The following is a 16,266-nucleotide window of genomic DNA, read 5'->3' on the forward strand; positions in this document are numbered from 1 at the left end:
TTTGACTTCACTGAGGTGAAAGAAAGATAATACTGCATTGAGTCTACAGTAAAACACACTTCAGTTCCCACTAAAAATATCTTTTTATTCAAAAATTTTGAATATGTCACCAAAAACAAGGATACCTCACACCCGCCTTGCAAAATGGGATCTTTTTCTAGCGAAGTAACAGAAAAACATTTTTCCCCTGCAGCCCTTTAAAACTGTTACGTACAGTGTACACCTCAAAAGGAATGATGAAAGCAGGAAAGAAAGAGGCGTGAACCATTTCAACTAACAATAAATTAGGCTAAATCACAGTAGAACAGTTTATGTTGGAATGAGATGGCTACTACAAGGAGCGCATCTCCTTTGGAACCCATTATCAACATTAGTGGACAGAGAATATTATGGAAGAGTCCCTTTGGGGGGGGGGGGGGGGGGTTGAACGGAATTATTGGTAGTTGTACCACACTTTTTTTGTGGTCACAACAAAAAGTGTGCAGAAGGCAAACTGCACAACATGAACCTCAGAGCCACTTTGGATATATAAATACGTATACAATTATTTGCATTTCCACACATAACATTTTCCCTTCATGTCCTCACCGTGAAAACTAACAGCAGATCCCTCAAAATACCCTGGCCAATTAATTAGGTACACCTAGCCCGCACCGGATTGGGACGGTGGCAGTTATTGCTGCGATCAGGGCTCCTAATAAACTGGCAACGGACTGTGTCTGTGTGTGTGTGTGTTTATTGTACGTAAAGTGCAATGTTTGTGTGCGGTAACCCTTTGAAGTTGTCACAGGAAGCCGCCCAAGCACAGCAGCAGCAGAATGTGTACGCTGAGCAGGTAGACGGCCAGCAGAAGCGGCGTGCGGCGGCGCCAGCACATGCCCGAGCGTAGCGCCCGCATCAAACCCGGGGTGGCTCCTCGACGGGTCTGCGCGGGGAGGAAGAGGGGGTTATACAGGTAGGGTACTCGAGTCACACGTCTCGACACAAGTGCCCACATTTCAAAGGCGGTGACTCACACGCGTGACGCCGCCTGGCGGAGGCTCGATGAAAACGGCCGTCTCAGAGTGATCCTCCCATTTGGATTGGCTGTGGCGGAGTATTCAACAAAGAACATCAGTGGACATGACACAAATTCACGACCACTCCATTTTGCCTCTTCTTGTACCGCCTGAGTCGATCTTGCGCTTCCAAGAGCTGCTCCTCAGCTGCCAGCCTCTGTTGCGTCTCTTCATCGAGTCTGAAGGAGCACATAAAAAATGACCAGTGATTCCCAACCTCTGCACCGTGACACGAAATGTCTTCCCTGGTTCCGTGCAGTACCTCCGCTGCAGCTGCGAGAGCTCAGCCAGGGAGGCGTGCCCCTCCTGCAGGCTGCTCCTCTCCTGAGGAGCACCGGGAGCACTGTCCACTTCCCGTGAGGCCTGAGATGGAGTCAATGTAATAATTCTAAAATAAAATCATCGAGCCAATAGTCTTTCTGAACATGAAAACAACAACAACAACATTGTCTTTTTTGACCATTCAAATTTAGCAGGAGGGGGGGTATTTACATGTACAAAAAACATTTGATTCAAATAATCCTATTTTAGGTGGATACTGTCGATAATGACAATTTCTTTTTTAGATTTCAGATTGGGAAACCAAAAAGCAAAACATTAAATGACATTTTTTTTCTTTTGTTCTGAAATGATCATCACTTCTTTGAAAGTATTTGGCAAAGGTTTGTTGACCTCTCTGTGGTACTGTTCCTTCTGGTATTTGGGCGTGTGCGCACGCGCCTCCTCCAACATGGCGGCGAGCTGTCTCAGCTGCTGGTCACGCTCCGACAACGTGCTGAGCGTCTGCTGCTTCAGCTGCTCGGCTTGGGCCATCCAGTCCACGCGTTCCAGTCTGCAGGGTGCAGGCGTGCGCAGACGTCACCAACAACTGACATACACAGGATATGACACGCTTGCGCTGTTCGTATGTCTCACCTGAGCATTCCTATTTCCTGTTTGCCGCTTGCCGCCGTGTTCTCCATCTCCGTGATGATGCCGGCCAAGTGCGCATTCTTGTTCTTCTCCTCAAAGAGCTCTTGGCTGACTTTGATCAGTTCACCCGCTCCCAGGCGGGCCAGCTGTGACTTGTTGGTCTTCAGCTCCATCGTCTGTGCTTGAAGCTGCTCCAGCTGTCAGGAAAGGCCAGAATTATTTGGAGCAATAGCTTTCAGCACCCCTTGAGGAGGACGTGACTCACCAGTCTCTCGCGGTCGTTCTGGAGAGCTTGCAGGGCATTCTTCAGGCTCCACACTTCTCCAGAGCTGCTTGGAGAGAGGCTTCCGACTTTGGCGGCCTCGTCCAGCTCGAGACTGAGCCGGCAGGCTTTGCGTTCCGCCTGGTCCTTGCTGTCTTGCAGCGAGGCCATGGCCTTGCCGAACGACTGGTTCTCCGCCTTCAGCTGCACCACCAGTTCCTTCTCCGCCAGTAGCTTCTGCTCGACGGCCAGCAGGTCTCGGGCCAGCTCGGCCACTCTCTCTTGAGCACTCTCGGACTCCGTGCGCATCAGGCCTCCCTCCCAGCGCAGCTCGGACAGTTCTTTGGTCTCTCTCTCATGCGCCTCCCTCTCCTTCAGAAGCTTCTCCTCCATAGCCTGCACTTTCTGCCGGGCGGTCTCCAACTGCTCCCTCAGCTTCTCCACCTCAGCCCCTGAGGCGTTGACGGCTTGCAATGGCATCACCTGCTCCACTTTGACAGCTTCTGACTCACCGGCCTTCTTCAGCGCACTCTCCAAATCGTCGCGCTCCTTCTCCAAGGAGGTGATGCGATCCCGCTGGGCGGCGAGGAGCTGTTTGTGTTGAGAGTCCTTCATGCCGAGAACCTGCTTGAGTTCATCTCTGTAGCCGTGGAGCTGAGCGGACAGTTTGGCCTTCTCGGCGTACAGGTCGTCCCTCTGGACCAGCAGAGAGCGCAGGTCCTCCTTGAGACTGTTACTCTCGCTTGCCGCCTCCTGGATCAGAGCATCCTTGTCGACCATGACCCGGAGGTGTTTCTCCTCCAGCTGCTTGTACATGCCGAGCACTCTGTCTCGGTCGTCCTGCAAGGAGCCCATGGCCTTCGTGAAGGAATCCAGTTTGGCTCTCCGGCTGTCGCTCTCCACCTCGGCCAGTCGCAGTTTCTCCTCGAGGTCTCGCAGTTCTCCTCGTTTGCGTTCCAGCTCCTCCTCAGCCTCACGCGCCCTGCCCTCGGCCTCCTTGCGTGCCTCGTCCGCAGCCTGTGAGGACAAACGCAATAGTCTCCGGGCACTCACAGGGAGCAGAAAGATTTTTTTCCTCTCCTTACCTGAGCAACGGCTTGCTCCTTCTCATCCAGCATTTCCACTTCCCTCTTCTCCTTATCATGTAACGCCACCTGCAGGGTCTCCGTCAATGCCTTGGAGGAGTGCAGGTCCGCCTCCAGCTGCTCCAAGGTCAGGCAAAGGCGTCGATCGTCCGCCTCCCTGTCCCGCAGCTCCGCCCGGGCCTTGCCGATATCCTCCTGCAGCCGACCCACAGCCTCCTCGAGGGCACGGACCCTCTGGTTGTGGCTTTCCAGCTCGCCCTTGAGCAGCCGTACTTCGCTCTGCGCCGACTGCAATTCGGCTGTGGTTTGCAGGAGCTCGGCGTGCTCCCTCTCCAGCTCAGCTTGGCTCCCATTTAATTTCTTCGCCGCCTCATCCAGTTTCAACTGCCGCTCCTGGTCAGCTTTTTCTAACCTGAAACGTAAAACTCAAGAATTTCAAGCCAATGCGCGGGAACTACGAAAGACAGATTTCTGACCTACGTGTGCAGTCTGAGCTGGAGTTCCTCTTTGAGAGCAGATTCTTTCTGAAGGTTCTCCGCCAGCAACTTGGCCCTGGTTTCCGTGTCTCGAATTTCAGCCTCCTTGGCAAGTAGAGCATCGTTAAAGCGTGTCTCCCATTGCCGGGCCTCATCCAGAACTCTGTCTCGGTCGTCCTGCAGCGACGACATGCAGCGCGAGAAGGCGGCGAGCCGGGCGAGAGACTCGTCAAGGCGGGCCTGCATCTCCTGCGCGCGGCTCTCGGCCGCATCAGCAGCTTCTCTGGCCTCCAGCGTGGCTTCTTCTTCTTTCTCCCGTTCGCGGTAAGCCTCCTCCAGCCTCAGCTCCATCTCCTTCAGTTCGGCTCCTAATCTGAATCTGACCGAGTCCAGCGTTTGCTCTGCTTCGGCTTTCCAAAGAGCTTCCTTCTGATGGATGTTCTTTTCCAAAGTTGTTTTCTCAAGTGTGACTTGGCCTAATTGCTCCTGAGCTTCATTCAAGGTGGATTTACAGCTTGCCAATTCTGCTTCGGTTTTCTTCAGCTCCTGCAGGTTCTTGCGCGTCTCTTCTTGGGACTGCGCAAGGTTCTTGCTGAGCTCATCATGGCCTAACTGCAGCGCCTTCGCTTCCACTCCCAGTTCGCTGATCCTCTCTTGGTACTGGATGCTGTCCTTCTGAAGCTGACGGACCTCCAGCTGCTTCTCCCTCAGGAGTTCCTCCAGCTGACGCGCTCGGCTCTGACTGCCTTCTTTGACCCTCTGAGCAGACCTCAGCTGCTGCTCCAGCTCCCTCTGCCTCCCCATCTCCGTTTCGGCTTCTGCCCTCTGCCTCTGGGCTTGCCTCATGTCCTCTTCCAGCCGGGCCGCTCGGTCCGTCTGCGCCCGGGCCTCGGCTTCGAGCTCGGCCCGCTCCCTCTCGAGTCTCTCCACGTCCCGCTGAAGTTCAGCAAGTTTCTCGTGGTGGTCAGCAGCCTCTTGCTGGTATCTGGCGATGCTGCCATTGAGTTGGGCCAGCTGGTCCATCAGACGTTCCTCCAAGTTGTCCTTCTCACTTTCCAGATTTTTTAGGAGGTCCTTGAACTGGACCTCCCGTTTGGTGCCCTCCTCGATCAGACACTTTTCCCGCTCTTTGCTCTCTTGCAGACGCTCTTCCAGGGACGCCATAAGGCTCTCCTTTTCGTTGCTCTCCTGGAGATCCCGTTCAAGAGAGGCCAGTCCAGCCTTCAGTTGGGCCTCCCTCTCCTGCCAGCTTTCCCTCTCTGAATCAAGCGCAACCTCCATCTCCTTTATTTTGTCCTCAAATAAAGCTCGTCCCATTGTAGGTTCTGATCCAATAATTACAGCAGATATCGAACTTGTGTGGTCATCTGGACTCTCCTCTGGGTTTGTTTTGGACTCCACCATTTCTGTCTCAGTCAAAACTGGATCCGAGTGCCGAACCTCCCCGACGAGAGGAGCAGTGTGGTCTTGTACTTCCAAATGCTGAAATCGTTCCTTCATCTGTTCCATCGCTCGTGTTAAAGCGTCTCTTTCTGCCACCGCAGTGCTCAACTCAACTTTCAAAGTCTGCAGTTCCTCCCGAAGTCTGCTCAACTCTGTGGCTCGAGCATCATCCTCCGATTTGATTTGTGTTTTCTCCTGCCCCTCACGAAGTCTTTCCATCTCCTCCTCCAACTCCAGGATCTTTTGCTGCTTGCCCTTAACAAACTTCCTCATTTTGTCTTTCACCACCTCGACTTCTTTCCGAGCCTCTTCCGCCCGTGTTTCTGCATCCTCCCTCGAGGCCTCATTGGACCTCACCTTGGCTGCGAGCTCCTGCCTCTCCTGCCTGGCGGCCTCGAGGACTCGCCGGACGCGCTCCGCCTCGTCGCTCACGTTTTCGTAGGAGCGTAGCAGGGTTTCATACTCATCCTTCATGTCGTTGACCTTCTCCTCCCATTCCTTGCACATCCGAGCGGCCTCCTCTTTGGCCAACTCACCTTCTCTTCGACATGCGTCTTTCTCGCTTGCTAGGGCGTCCATTGCCAGCTTGAGACTCTCGCAGGACGAGCCCAAACTTTGGTTTTCTAGCAACATGCGGTCTACCTCGTCTATCAGCCTGGTGCGTTCCGCTCGGACCTTCTGGAGCTCATCTTGCGCCGTCTGCATCTTTTGCTGCAGTTCAACTATGAGTGTCTCACTCTCACGTAGCCGCTCCTTCTGGGTCTTGCTCTCTTTCAGCACTTCCTTGCGAGAGATGAGGGCCGCCTGAAGCTTACGCTGAAGCTGCTGGAGCTTGGCTTCGCTGTCCTCCTCCTCCTGCCTCTGCGGAACCTCAACCTCCAACTGCTTACTTTTCTCCTGTTCCACCTTGAGCTCCTGCTCGAGGGAGGCTATCAGTTGATCCTTGTGGCCCACCGTGTCCTGCATTGAGAGTATGAGTGTGTTTTGCTCACGGAGCTGCTGGCTTAGCTCCGTGATCTCAAGGTTCTTCTTGTCCAGAAACAGTTTGAAATCCTCCACTTCAGCTTGAAGAGCAGCAATGGAGCTGGCGGGCTGAGAAGATGCGGCGACGGATGCAGCTTCCATTTCTGCTTTCAAGGCTTCGGCACAAGACTCGGCTTGTCTGTACTTTTCACGTAGATCTTTAATTTCATCGGAGAGTGCTTCAATCTGTCTTTCATTTTCTCTTAGGGCTTGTAGCTCCTTGCTAACATCCTGCAGTTCAGCCACCTTTTGGGACAAACTGGTCTGAGCTTCCTGAAGCTTGCTCTCAAGCGCCAACTTTGCCATCTCCATAGCCTCAATCTCTTCCCTGAGAGCTTTCACGGGTTCCTCTGTTTGAGCGGAGAGAACCTCAGACTGCTCGCTAAGTTGCTCTCCTCCCTGAACACTAGATTTATGTTGAACTGAATCAGTCTCAGCCGCTGCAAAATCCACCCAGTCTTCTTGGACCCAGTCGTCAGCTGAGGTCTTCTCGATCTTTGCCACCAGGTCCTTGCGCTCCTCTTCATGTGGGCTCATTTTATCTTCTAGTTCCTGAACTTTTGTGAGAAGAACCTCACGCTCACCACTCTGCAGCTCAAAACGTCCCATGAGCTCAGTGTATTCTTCCTTCTGCTGCTTCAACTGATCCCGATGGTGCCTGTCTTTCTCTTTGGCTTTGCGGATGCTCTCCTTGCGAGATTCTTGGGCCTCCAGGACTTTCTTCTGCAGGGTTTCACACTCCGTTTCCAAGGAGGCCACTTGGGATCGTAACAAGGTGTTGTCGGAGTAATTGTTGGCCTGTTGGGATTCGGTGTCCTTGCTCAGCTCTCTGTTCAGTGCAAGTGTTTCAGACAAAAGTTTCTCCTGTTGGCTCATCTTGCATCGAAGGTTCTCAATTGCTTCGTCTTTGGACTTCAACGTTTGCTCCAGCTCCGCCACTTTGGCCTGCATCTCCTCCGCGGAATATTTTTCAACCTCCGGAGAAGTTTCGGGTGCCGCCGTTTCATCTTTTTCTGCATTCTTCTTCAACGCCGTCTCCAGATCAGAAACCTTCTTCGTGAGCTCCTTCCGTTGCACGAGCACAACCTGCAACTTCTTTTTTGTGGTTGCCAGCTGGGTTTCAAACTCCTCTTTGGATCTGCGTAAACTCAGGAGTTCCTCGTCCATCTCCGGAGAAGAAGTCTCTTCTCGTAACTGCTGAACCTCCACCAGCTGCTCCTTCAGTTTGTTGACTTCACCGTCGAGCAAGACGCGCTCCTCTTCTACCTGGCTGAGTTTGGCAGACATCCTTTCGTCAAGCTCCGTCATCTGTTGCTCTTTCTGGCTGAGGCGGCGCTGCAGCTCACAGATCTCCGACTCCTTCTTGGACAAAGATTCGCTGTCAAGAGCTGACATCTGCGACCGTTCCAACATGTTGCTCTCCAGATGCTGAAGCTTCCTCTGCAGCTCGGAGGACAGGAGCTCTCTGTCCTCTAACTGTGCGCTCAACATCAGGGCCTGGTTGTCCTGCTCAGAGAGGGCTTGGCGAGCCATTTTCAACTCAGTGTGGAGAGCCTGGATCTTCTGCTCCTTGTCTTTGCTGTCATTGGACAGAATGTTGATTTGTTCTTCTAAAAGGCAAACTTCAGCACTGTGCTTCTCTGCCATGCAGCTACTCTGCTGAGAGAGATTTTGGAGTTGGCCTCTGGCAGACTTGAGCTCCTCTTCAACGTCACTGGCCCGAGAGACCGCTGCTTCTTTCTCAGCAGTAAGCCTTTGTGTTTCTACTTCTAGACTCTTGATCTTCTCATGTGATACTGCCGCCTCCTCTCTGAGTGTTTCTAGCTCAGCCAGAAGTTCACTGTACCTTTTCTGGAGCTCCTCCGCCAGGGCCTGAGCAAACAGGCCCGTGGAAACATTTTCTGGGGAGGCACCCTCCTGCATGATGTGAACCGCAACGGTCTCTCGGATCACGACGGAGGAGGACGTCACTGAAGTTGTGGAGGTTTCCTGTTCCATGCTCGCGGTCTCCCATGATTGTAGCTGGCCAAAGTCCTGCACGACCGACGGCCATTCCTGACGTCCATCCTGGTTCACAGCTTCTAATAGGGTCCAGCTGCTGTGAGCCACCTCAGAATCTGTGCTGGTGACCATCTCATCAGAGGAAGCCCCTTTTGACTCTTCAGGGGATTCCTGCTGTTCGATGAGCTCTGGGCTGCTTTCAGTGTCCGCAGTAAGGGAGAGGACGGATGTGTCCTCAGCGACCAAAGTGGTCTCATCTTCTTGGGTGTCCTCCAGGCAGTCAGGAGGCATTGCACAATTATTTCCTGCGTCGTCAGTTTCAGTTTGGTCTGGAGGTTGATCAACAATGTGAGCCGATGCAACATCACTGGTGCTCTGCTCTTCAGCCATTCGCAGACGTTGTCGCAAGACGCTAAGCTCATTATCTTTTTCCGATAGCTGTTGCTCCAGTGCCGAGAGAGCCACTATGACAATCCATACAGATCAAAATGGAAAAACAATGACCACCATTACTTTTGAAGTCCTTGATTTTAAAAAAAAGCTTTCTACCTCTGTCAGCTTCAGAAGGCGCATCTGCTCGTGGCTCCTCTGAATCCTTTTCAGAAATCTAATCGAGAGGAAGAAGAATAAAATGACTTTAGTTGGGCTGGTTACCTTATCAGAAGCATCAACATTAGTGCGGTGATCTGAAGGTCAGAGGAGAGAGTCGGTAACGACAATGGAACAGTGCAGAAGAGATTAGAGGGCTCACTGCACGTCTATGACCTGGTTTCTGTCACGTCTTGTCTGACTTTGCAGATAAGACCTTCTTATTAAGAGCGCTCACCAGCTCGATGTGCTGCTCCAGCTGCTTAACCCTGGCCATGGCGTCCTCCTTCTCGCTGACACTTCTGTCCAGTTGATCTGGAAAGAAATCAATGTGCGCTTAAGACAAAGTAAAATCACCAAAGAGGGAATCTTCTTACTCACCTTGAAGAGCCTCCATTGTGTGCTTGGCTTCAAGAGAATGTTCCTCATTCTCCCGGTGATCATCTTTGAGCCTGGTCATTTGTGTCTCAATGGACAGCACGGTGTCCAGAACAAGGGAAAGGTCATCTGGGACCTTAGTGTCCTCCGATGGCTCTACATCGCAGAGGGTCAGAGGTTGTAAGTGTCTCCAAATCTCAGCCAAGATGTGGCTCTTCTTCTGGGACTCTTCCTGTCCCTCTTGAAGAGAAGCGAGCTCTTGCTCCAGCCTGGCAACTTCTGATTTTGTCTCCTCCAGGTGGCTCCGGCTGGCCTGGATGACTTCTGACTCTAACTCTCTGGTAGATGTGAGCTCCTTTTCAAGGCGAAATATTTCCAACTTGTCTCTCTCTGACGCATCACGACACGCTACGGCACTCTCGTTCATCAAAGCCAACTCTTTTTCCAGCCTGGCAACTTCCGTCCTCTCCTTCTCCAGGCTGTCGCTAGCTGCGCGGCTCAGCGATGAAAGCTCCCTCTCGTGCTTCGCTGCTTCCTCACTTGCCCGCTCCAGTGCTTTCAGAAGGGCCGCATCAGCTTCGCTGAACCGCTGGGCCCACTCCTGCCTCTGTTTGACAGCTTCGGCCAGCTCACCCTCCATTTGCCGGAACTCAGCAGTCAGAATCTAGGCAGACAAAGAGATCGTGTAGATTCAGGACACTTCCATGAAAGGCTCAAGTGTATTTAAGAATCTGGACCTGTTTTTGTTGATCCGCACTGGTGACTTCCTGCTGCAGCATTTCCAGCACTTGTGAACGTGATTTCAAGGCCTCCTCAAGCTCCTCACACCGTCGTTGGGACACGTGGAGGGCCTACGAGAAGCCACTGACCAAGATTAGCATCCTTTATACATCTTAATTGTTTTGCGCAAGGTGTCGCACCTGCTGCAGCTCGCCATCATTGGATGATTGTGCAGTGGCACCCAGCAGCTCCTCTTCATGCTTCTGAATCTGCTCCTGGAAGCGCACATCCTTTTCGTGCACCACTGCCTGGAGGTGCTTCAACTGCTCGGCATGGGCGGCGTCCTTCTCTACCAGCAGTTTCTCAGTGGCCTGGAGTTGCGTTAGTAGCTCGCTAGTCTTGGCCTCATCTTCACGAAGCTTGCTTTGGAGCTCTTGTAGTTCGCCTTCCGCAGCCACATCGCTTGAAAATGAGCTGTCAGGGGTCTTGTGTCACAAAGAAAAAAATAATAATAGTCATGTTATATACAGACAGTGGAGTACATTTGATTGAGGGCTTACAGTTGCTGCTCCTTGTCCCTTCAAATCATCAATCTGCTTGCTGAGGGAGGTTATCTTGGCTTTGGCCTGTAGTTTGAGCTTACTAAAGCGAGCCTCGCTCTTCTCCCTTTCATTCTGCAAAGAGGAAGCACAAAGAATTGAGGGATTCCGTTGATGTTTTTCATAATTTACAGCCATTCGGTTATTCAACCTTGAGAAGTGCATCTTTCCCAGCCAGCTGAGTGTCCTTGTCACGGATAAGCTCCTTCAGTTGCACCACCAACTGCTCCAGGTGGGCCAGATGCTCTTTGACTTCCTCAGGTACTTCCAACTCTGCTGCAGCCTCGCCTTCGTTGGCAGGAAGCTGAGGTGCGAGTTCACTCTCCTGGGGGGGCAATTTAAAGTGTAGTCAAATTCAGAGTGGTAGTTTGGATTTTTCTAGATCTCACCTGTGTCTCTCCATCCTGACCCTCCTCTCCAGAGAGCTCCTGGAGGACTGTGGCCAGGCGGCTGAACATGAGGATGGCACTGCGCAAGGGATGGGGAGGCAAGCATAAATATGTGATGCATGCTTCGTACAGTTTCATTTATGAAAACAAAAACACGGATTTATAAGTTTTTAAAAAAGGATCAATTGTAAAATGAAAGAATGAAGATGCACTACAATAAGTATGCAGAGCTAAATACATACATAGCTCTATCTATATATGCATGCATTTTGGGCTCGGACAAACATTCATGTGTCCTGCAACACAGGCTGCGATCCCTAACTTCCGAGCCGTCACGAAAACAACCGACTTTTCCCGAACCCGTCGTCCACTGCGTCTGCGTCACCGCGTTCTTCCACAGCGACGATTCACCAGAACTATTGCGAAATCCAACCAAGTAGCTGGACGCTGACGCCCAGAGAGGGCGGTGGACATGTCGGGATGTTACAAGCGGGGTTAGCATGCAAGGAGTCGGCTGGGAATCTTTGGTTGTTTACAGTTTCCGCATCGATGCTACTTAGCTAGCTAACGGTTGCAAATTAGAAGCGAGCGTTTAAATGCTCCCTGGCGCGGTTAAAGGCCGTCGAGTGTGACAGTTCCTTATGGAGTCTGCTAAGCGGTAAGGTTGGGTAGAAGGCCCTTTGAATCACCTGTATGAGTGCTTCTCGGTGGGTCTTCGGCGTTCTCTTTATCGGCTAGATCTCCTCGGATGGATTTCCAAGCTGAGCCACATCACCAAACTCTCCCGGAAACAAAACCTGCTCTACGCTGATTGGACGACACGGTAAGGCACCGTGTGCCAATTCCAATGCAACAGGCCGTCGTCATCAACAAACGAATAAGTAAATAATCAAAGCTTTGAGAACATTTCCCCATTAAAATGACTGGAATTAGCTTCACTGAAATGGACATTGTTTCGCTCCATCTGGTCGGCGCTCCTTCGCCACCTGGCGGCAGTATAACTCCTCAAGGTACAGGAATATTAGTCGTTCTTTGCAGATGATAGAGAAATTATGACTGAGCAAGGGCAATTCTAACATACATAAATAAGATTTCAGGTTTCTGGTGGGTGGGATTAAATTTAGGGATCCTTGAGCACCCCCAAAAAATGGGCTAGGAATGCCCATCTCTGAGGGAATTGTTAAATGTTATCTGTCGCCATGTGTTGTGCGCAACACCGATGCAATTCAACAGCCTGTCAAGGGCGTTTTGCATTCTTCGTTCATATTAAGGCAAGTTCTGTAAAGCACTCACCCATAATCACTCTGTACGGACTTTTATCTCGTGGACTATATAGGTCACTACAAGTCTGTATTGTAGTGATAGCAGGAAATTGTGGATGTGAATATTTCCAACAACTTCTCTTTTCTAGGTGAAAAATAATAACGCAATCATGGCAAGGCACGACCAGGCAGTCAAGCTGATTGTCAGCCGTGGCAGGCAGCTGGGGCGAAGCCTGGCGTTGCTGGCCCACTACGTGACGCTCTTCGCAGCCTTCGCGGGCCGCTTTGTGCAATGGATGGCGGACGCCGGGAGTTGGACCACGCACCTCACACGCTGCACGCTATCCGCCTTTGATGGCGTCTACACGCACCTGCGACGCGCCTTGAGGTGGAAGACCGGAGTGGACTGACCATCACACTTTATCTCGTCTTTCACCCTGTGAACTTGAGGCCTTATGATCGCGTTTTATGGGCTCTTTTAATCCATTTATGTTACATTTGTATGAGTCGTTTCATCATTTTGGAGATGAAAGATAATGCCTCTGACAGGCATGTGTCAAAATACATGATTGTCATGACACTACTACAAAATCAACCCCCCAAAATTAATTGATATTAGTTTTGGGAAATATTGGGACTTTTAGTTGGAAAAACACCATGTTGTCATGGCATCTTTGATGATTGTAGCACTTAGACAGCATTCAGTCAGGACTGGGAATGTCTTTGTGGCAGCATCTCTGATTGATGAATATACAAGTTTCCGATTTTATTTTGAAACACTAAATCATCAAAGGTCATATGTATGTATATATTTTTACATATGTATATTGTTCCATAATACACTTTTGAACATACTAACTATAAAATTAAAGATAAAGGTTATCTTATAAACTAGGTCTGAAATCTTTTGGGAAAAATAATTTCATTGCAATTTTCTTTCCTCAACGGGGTGATTGCAATTCAATATGATTACTTTAATTTTCGTTTCTTTGTGTTCATCGTCACGACACAAGAAAAGTATTGCATTAAAAGAATGACGGCACCGTCACACTGGTGGGGGGGGGGGGGATCTCGATTTTACGCCCGCACCGATCGGCCGCGCGCCTCCACGTGAGAGATGAACGCGCCGTTTTGTGTCGTGTCAGCTTACCTGGCAAGGCGGCGGCCGTTTTAATGGGGCTTCTTAACGCGTTAGATTAGATTACCTGCGGGGATTAGGAAGCGAGAAGGGCATCACAAAGTGGCCTACAAAAGGCATTCTTCGCCCGCTCTTTGTGTGACTGTGAGGTGCCGTTCGCAGTAGACCCGTCGGGCAAACAACAGGCGGTGGTCATGGGCAATGCGACAGGCAGCACGGTGGATGACCTGCAGGCAGTGGAGATGCACTTGTGGTACAAGAAATTCATGATAGAGTGCCCGTCGGGTCAACTCACCCTGCACGAGTTCAAGCAGTTCTTCGGCCTGCGCGGCCTCGACACGGGGGCCAACGCTTACATCGAGCAGATGTTCCGCACCTTCGACATGAACAAGGTACGAGTTAGACGTTTAGCACAAGGCTCTCGACATTGATGATGTCAAAACCGATCTATTTATTTATTTTCCTCTGGTGAACAGCAAATTTGGAGTTTAATAAGAGATTACTTTTGTTTGTCTGGCACATTTTTGGGTTTTCAAGTTTGACCCATCAAAGCTTTTATGATGAGTTGTCATTTATAGCTCCGACGTGTCGGAAAATAATTCCACTTTGCTGAACCAAACCCTTAGTTCATAAACATTACTAAATATATTACAATATGACATATTTTATTATGATTGTGAAAGTCTAATGTGGTCAACAAAAAAATGAGATTTGGAATCGGTGCAAAAAAAGAAAATTACTTGTATCGCCGAGTTAAAAAGAAAAACTTAATTGGTAACAAGTGTGATCATTTTATGCATTACTTGTATTTCATTTAAGGCGTTTCTTATGTTTCAGAATGTTTGCAACTATCAGTTATTTTCTTTCTTTTCTATTTTCTAAACTACATTTCCTGAATGAACGAGGATGATTATTTTTGCATTTCGACATGACTTTCTTTTCTGAAAATATTTGCGACCGCTTTCAAGTGGCTGTTTCATTGACTGTGCTAAAACTGTTCTTGAGTCACCATTTTTTAACGTTCCTCAATATTGGGAACACAATCATTTCGCTGTGTTGACAGAATGATGTGAAGTGCATCACGCCGAGAGCAATTTCCAAGATTTTGTCAGCCCCTTGGCCAAATTATTATACAGCGCACTCACAAAAAAAGCAATTCGCGCAATAGTCGTTCCTCTTTGATACTTTGAAGGGCGCCTCATTAAAACCCGCTGCGGTGAGGGACATATGCAATACCTGAGACGAGGTCATCGTCTGCCAGGGAGGGCGGGGGTGAGCCGCCATTGTAATCTTCACCGGGGAGATGCGCTGACGGCGACATGACGCACTCCCTCACACACTTCTGCCTGGATAATTGGCCAATTAGGACTGGGGATTTCGGGAATTGCAAACGACGGGCGATCGGATCTCGGAAAAATGCACCGGCAGTGCGCATGAATGGGTGGCAAAGACTCTCTTGGAAGAAGCCAGGCTAAACCTAGATCCTCCTTGCTATACAAAACTTCTATGTATCATTTCAACAAAGTTCCTCGACACCACTTGACTCTGGTGCACTACTTTCCGATTTAGATGGGGCTTTGGCGCCATCTTGTGGCATCTCGGAAAGGCCTGAACAAAAAACCCAAAGGGACAAAAATGGTTTCAGGGACTTAGCGAATAGTGAACGTCGAGTACGCGCTGCATTAGTGTCAGCGTCTCAAGTGAGCAAAACGGCGCCCTTAGGACGGCTACATCGACTTCATGGAGTACGTGGCGGCGCTCAGCCTGGTGATGCGCGGCAAGATGGAGCACAAGCTGCGCTGGTACTTCAAGCTCTACGACGTGGACGGCAACGGATGCATCGACCGACACGAGCTGCTCAACATAATCAAGGTTGGAGCCGAGAAGGGGAAGAACTCACTTGCCCGAGCCTGAAGAATAATGACGAGGAAGACGAAGGAAACGATCGATCATGTGGTTGGTTGTTCCCTCAGGCCATTCGCGCCATTACAGGCAACGAGAACCAGGAAGTGACCGCTGAGGACTTCACCAACAGCGTCTTCGACAGGATCGACATCAACGGCGACGGTGAGAGAGAAAAATTATTTCTGGGCATTTAAATAAATTATTTACAAGATTATTTGATCAATTTTGGCAATTTGATTTTGTTTTATCAATTTATTTGTATTGCTATTTCAAAAATGTTCTTTGTCAAGCTGTTTTTTTTTTATTTTTAATATTGAAGAAACATGGCATAAATGTATATTTTCTCCCCCATTATTTCGGTGCATTTCATTTCAATGTCGTAAAACACAAACTAGCTTCACTCATTATGTTCGATTGCATTTAACTTAACGTTTAATACCAAATTTATTTTGTGCATTTCCCCTCAGCCATTATTTAAACAAAAAAATTTGATGAGGAAACGAGACAACTGTGCATAACGCAGACTCAAACGCTCAGGTGTACCTTAATGTTGTGTTCCACGACGACAGGCGAGCTGTCGCTGGAAGAGTTTGTGGCGGGTGCTCGCTCCGATGACGACTTCATGGAGGTGATGATGAAGAGTCTGGACCTGGCGCACATCGTGGCCATGATCCACAGCAGGCGGCACAGCGTTTAGCCAAGTCAATTTGAATAGAATAAACAAGTCCGTATATGCCCAGATCGGGAAAAAAAAAAAGCGGTTATCAGGTCTATTGATTACAATTGTCCCTCACGTCTGCCAGTTGCATTCAAACAGAATCCAGTCGGAAGCGAGGGATTCAGTGGATACAAATTAACAGGCACTGATGGGAACATGTTTGTACTTTTGACATTTTTCTCTATTAATCACACGAGTTGCTGCCGCCTGTTACTCAAAGTAGAAACGGATCAACGACATGGGCCGCATTTGTGACTAGTGCCTTTTGGTTTGCTCGTTTGTACAATAAAGTTACTTGATCACCCAAGA

The 16,266-nt window shown here is 49.9% G+C and overlaps 2 protein-coding genes across 2 annotated transcripts; one reads left to right on the forward strand and one right to left on the reverse strand.

Annotated features, from left to right (window-relative positions):
• Positions 1–64: 64 nt before the first annotated feature.
• On the reverse strand, positions 65–11,758 carry golgb1 (golgin B1). Its single transcript, XM_086103947.1, has 18 exons — positions 11,624–11,758; positions 10,935–11,013; positions 10,697–10,870; positions 10,507–10,620; positions 10,147–10,431; positions 9,964–10,077; positions 9,230–9,890; positions 9,087–9,163; positions 8,810–8,867; positions 3,798–8,724; positions 3,318–3,729; positions 2,236–3,249; positions 1,974–2,167; positions 1,731–1,890; positions 1,321–1,421; positions 1,166–1,237; positions 1,017–1,086; positions 65–925 (listed from the first exon to the last, which is right to left on the reverse strand). The coding sequence occupies exons 2-18, from the start codon at positions 11,001–11,003 to the stop codon at positions 785–787; spliced, it is 8,643 nt and encodes a 2,880-aa protein (XP_085960073.1). The 5' UTR covers positions 11,004–11,013; positions 11,624–11,758; the 3' UTR covers positions 65–784.
• Positions 11,759–13,444: 1,686 nt separating this feature from the next.
• Positions 13,445–16,264, forward strand: guca1aa (guanylate cyclase activator 1Aa). Its single transcript, XM_086103964.1, has 4 exons — positions 13,445–13,726; positions 15,057–15,206; positions 15,308–15,401; positions 15,809–16,264. The coding sequence occupies exons 1-4, from the start codon at positions 13,529–13,531 to the stop codon at positions 15,934–15,936; spliced, it is 570 nt and encodes a 189-aa protein (XP_085960090.1). The 5' UTR covers positions 13,445–13,528; the 3' UTR covers positions 15,937–16,264.
• The last annotated feature ends 2 nt before the right edge of the window (positions 16,265–16,266 follow it).

This window comes from Hippocampus guttulatus, chromosome 22 (genome assembly GCF_054856545.1).
Source record: "Hippocampus guttulatus isolate MCC_2025c chromosome 22, RoL_Hgut_1.0, whole genome shotgun sequence".
NCBI classification, from domain to species: domain Eukaryota; kingdom Metazoa; phylum Chordata; class Actinopteri; order Syngnathiformes; family Syngnathidae; genus Hippocampus; species Hippocampus guttulatus.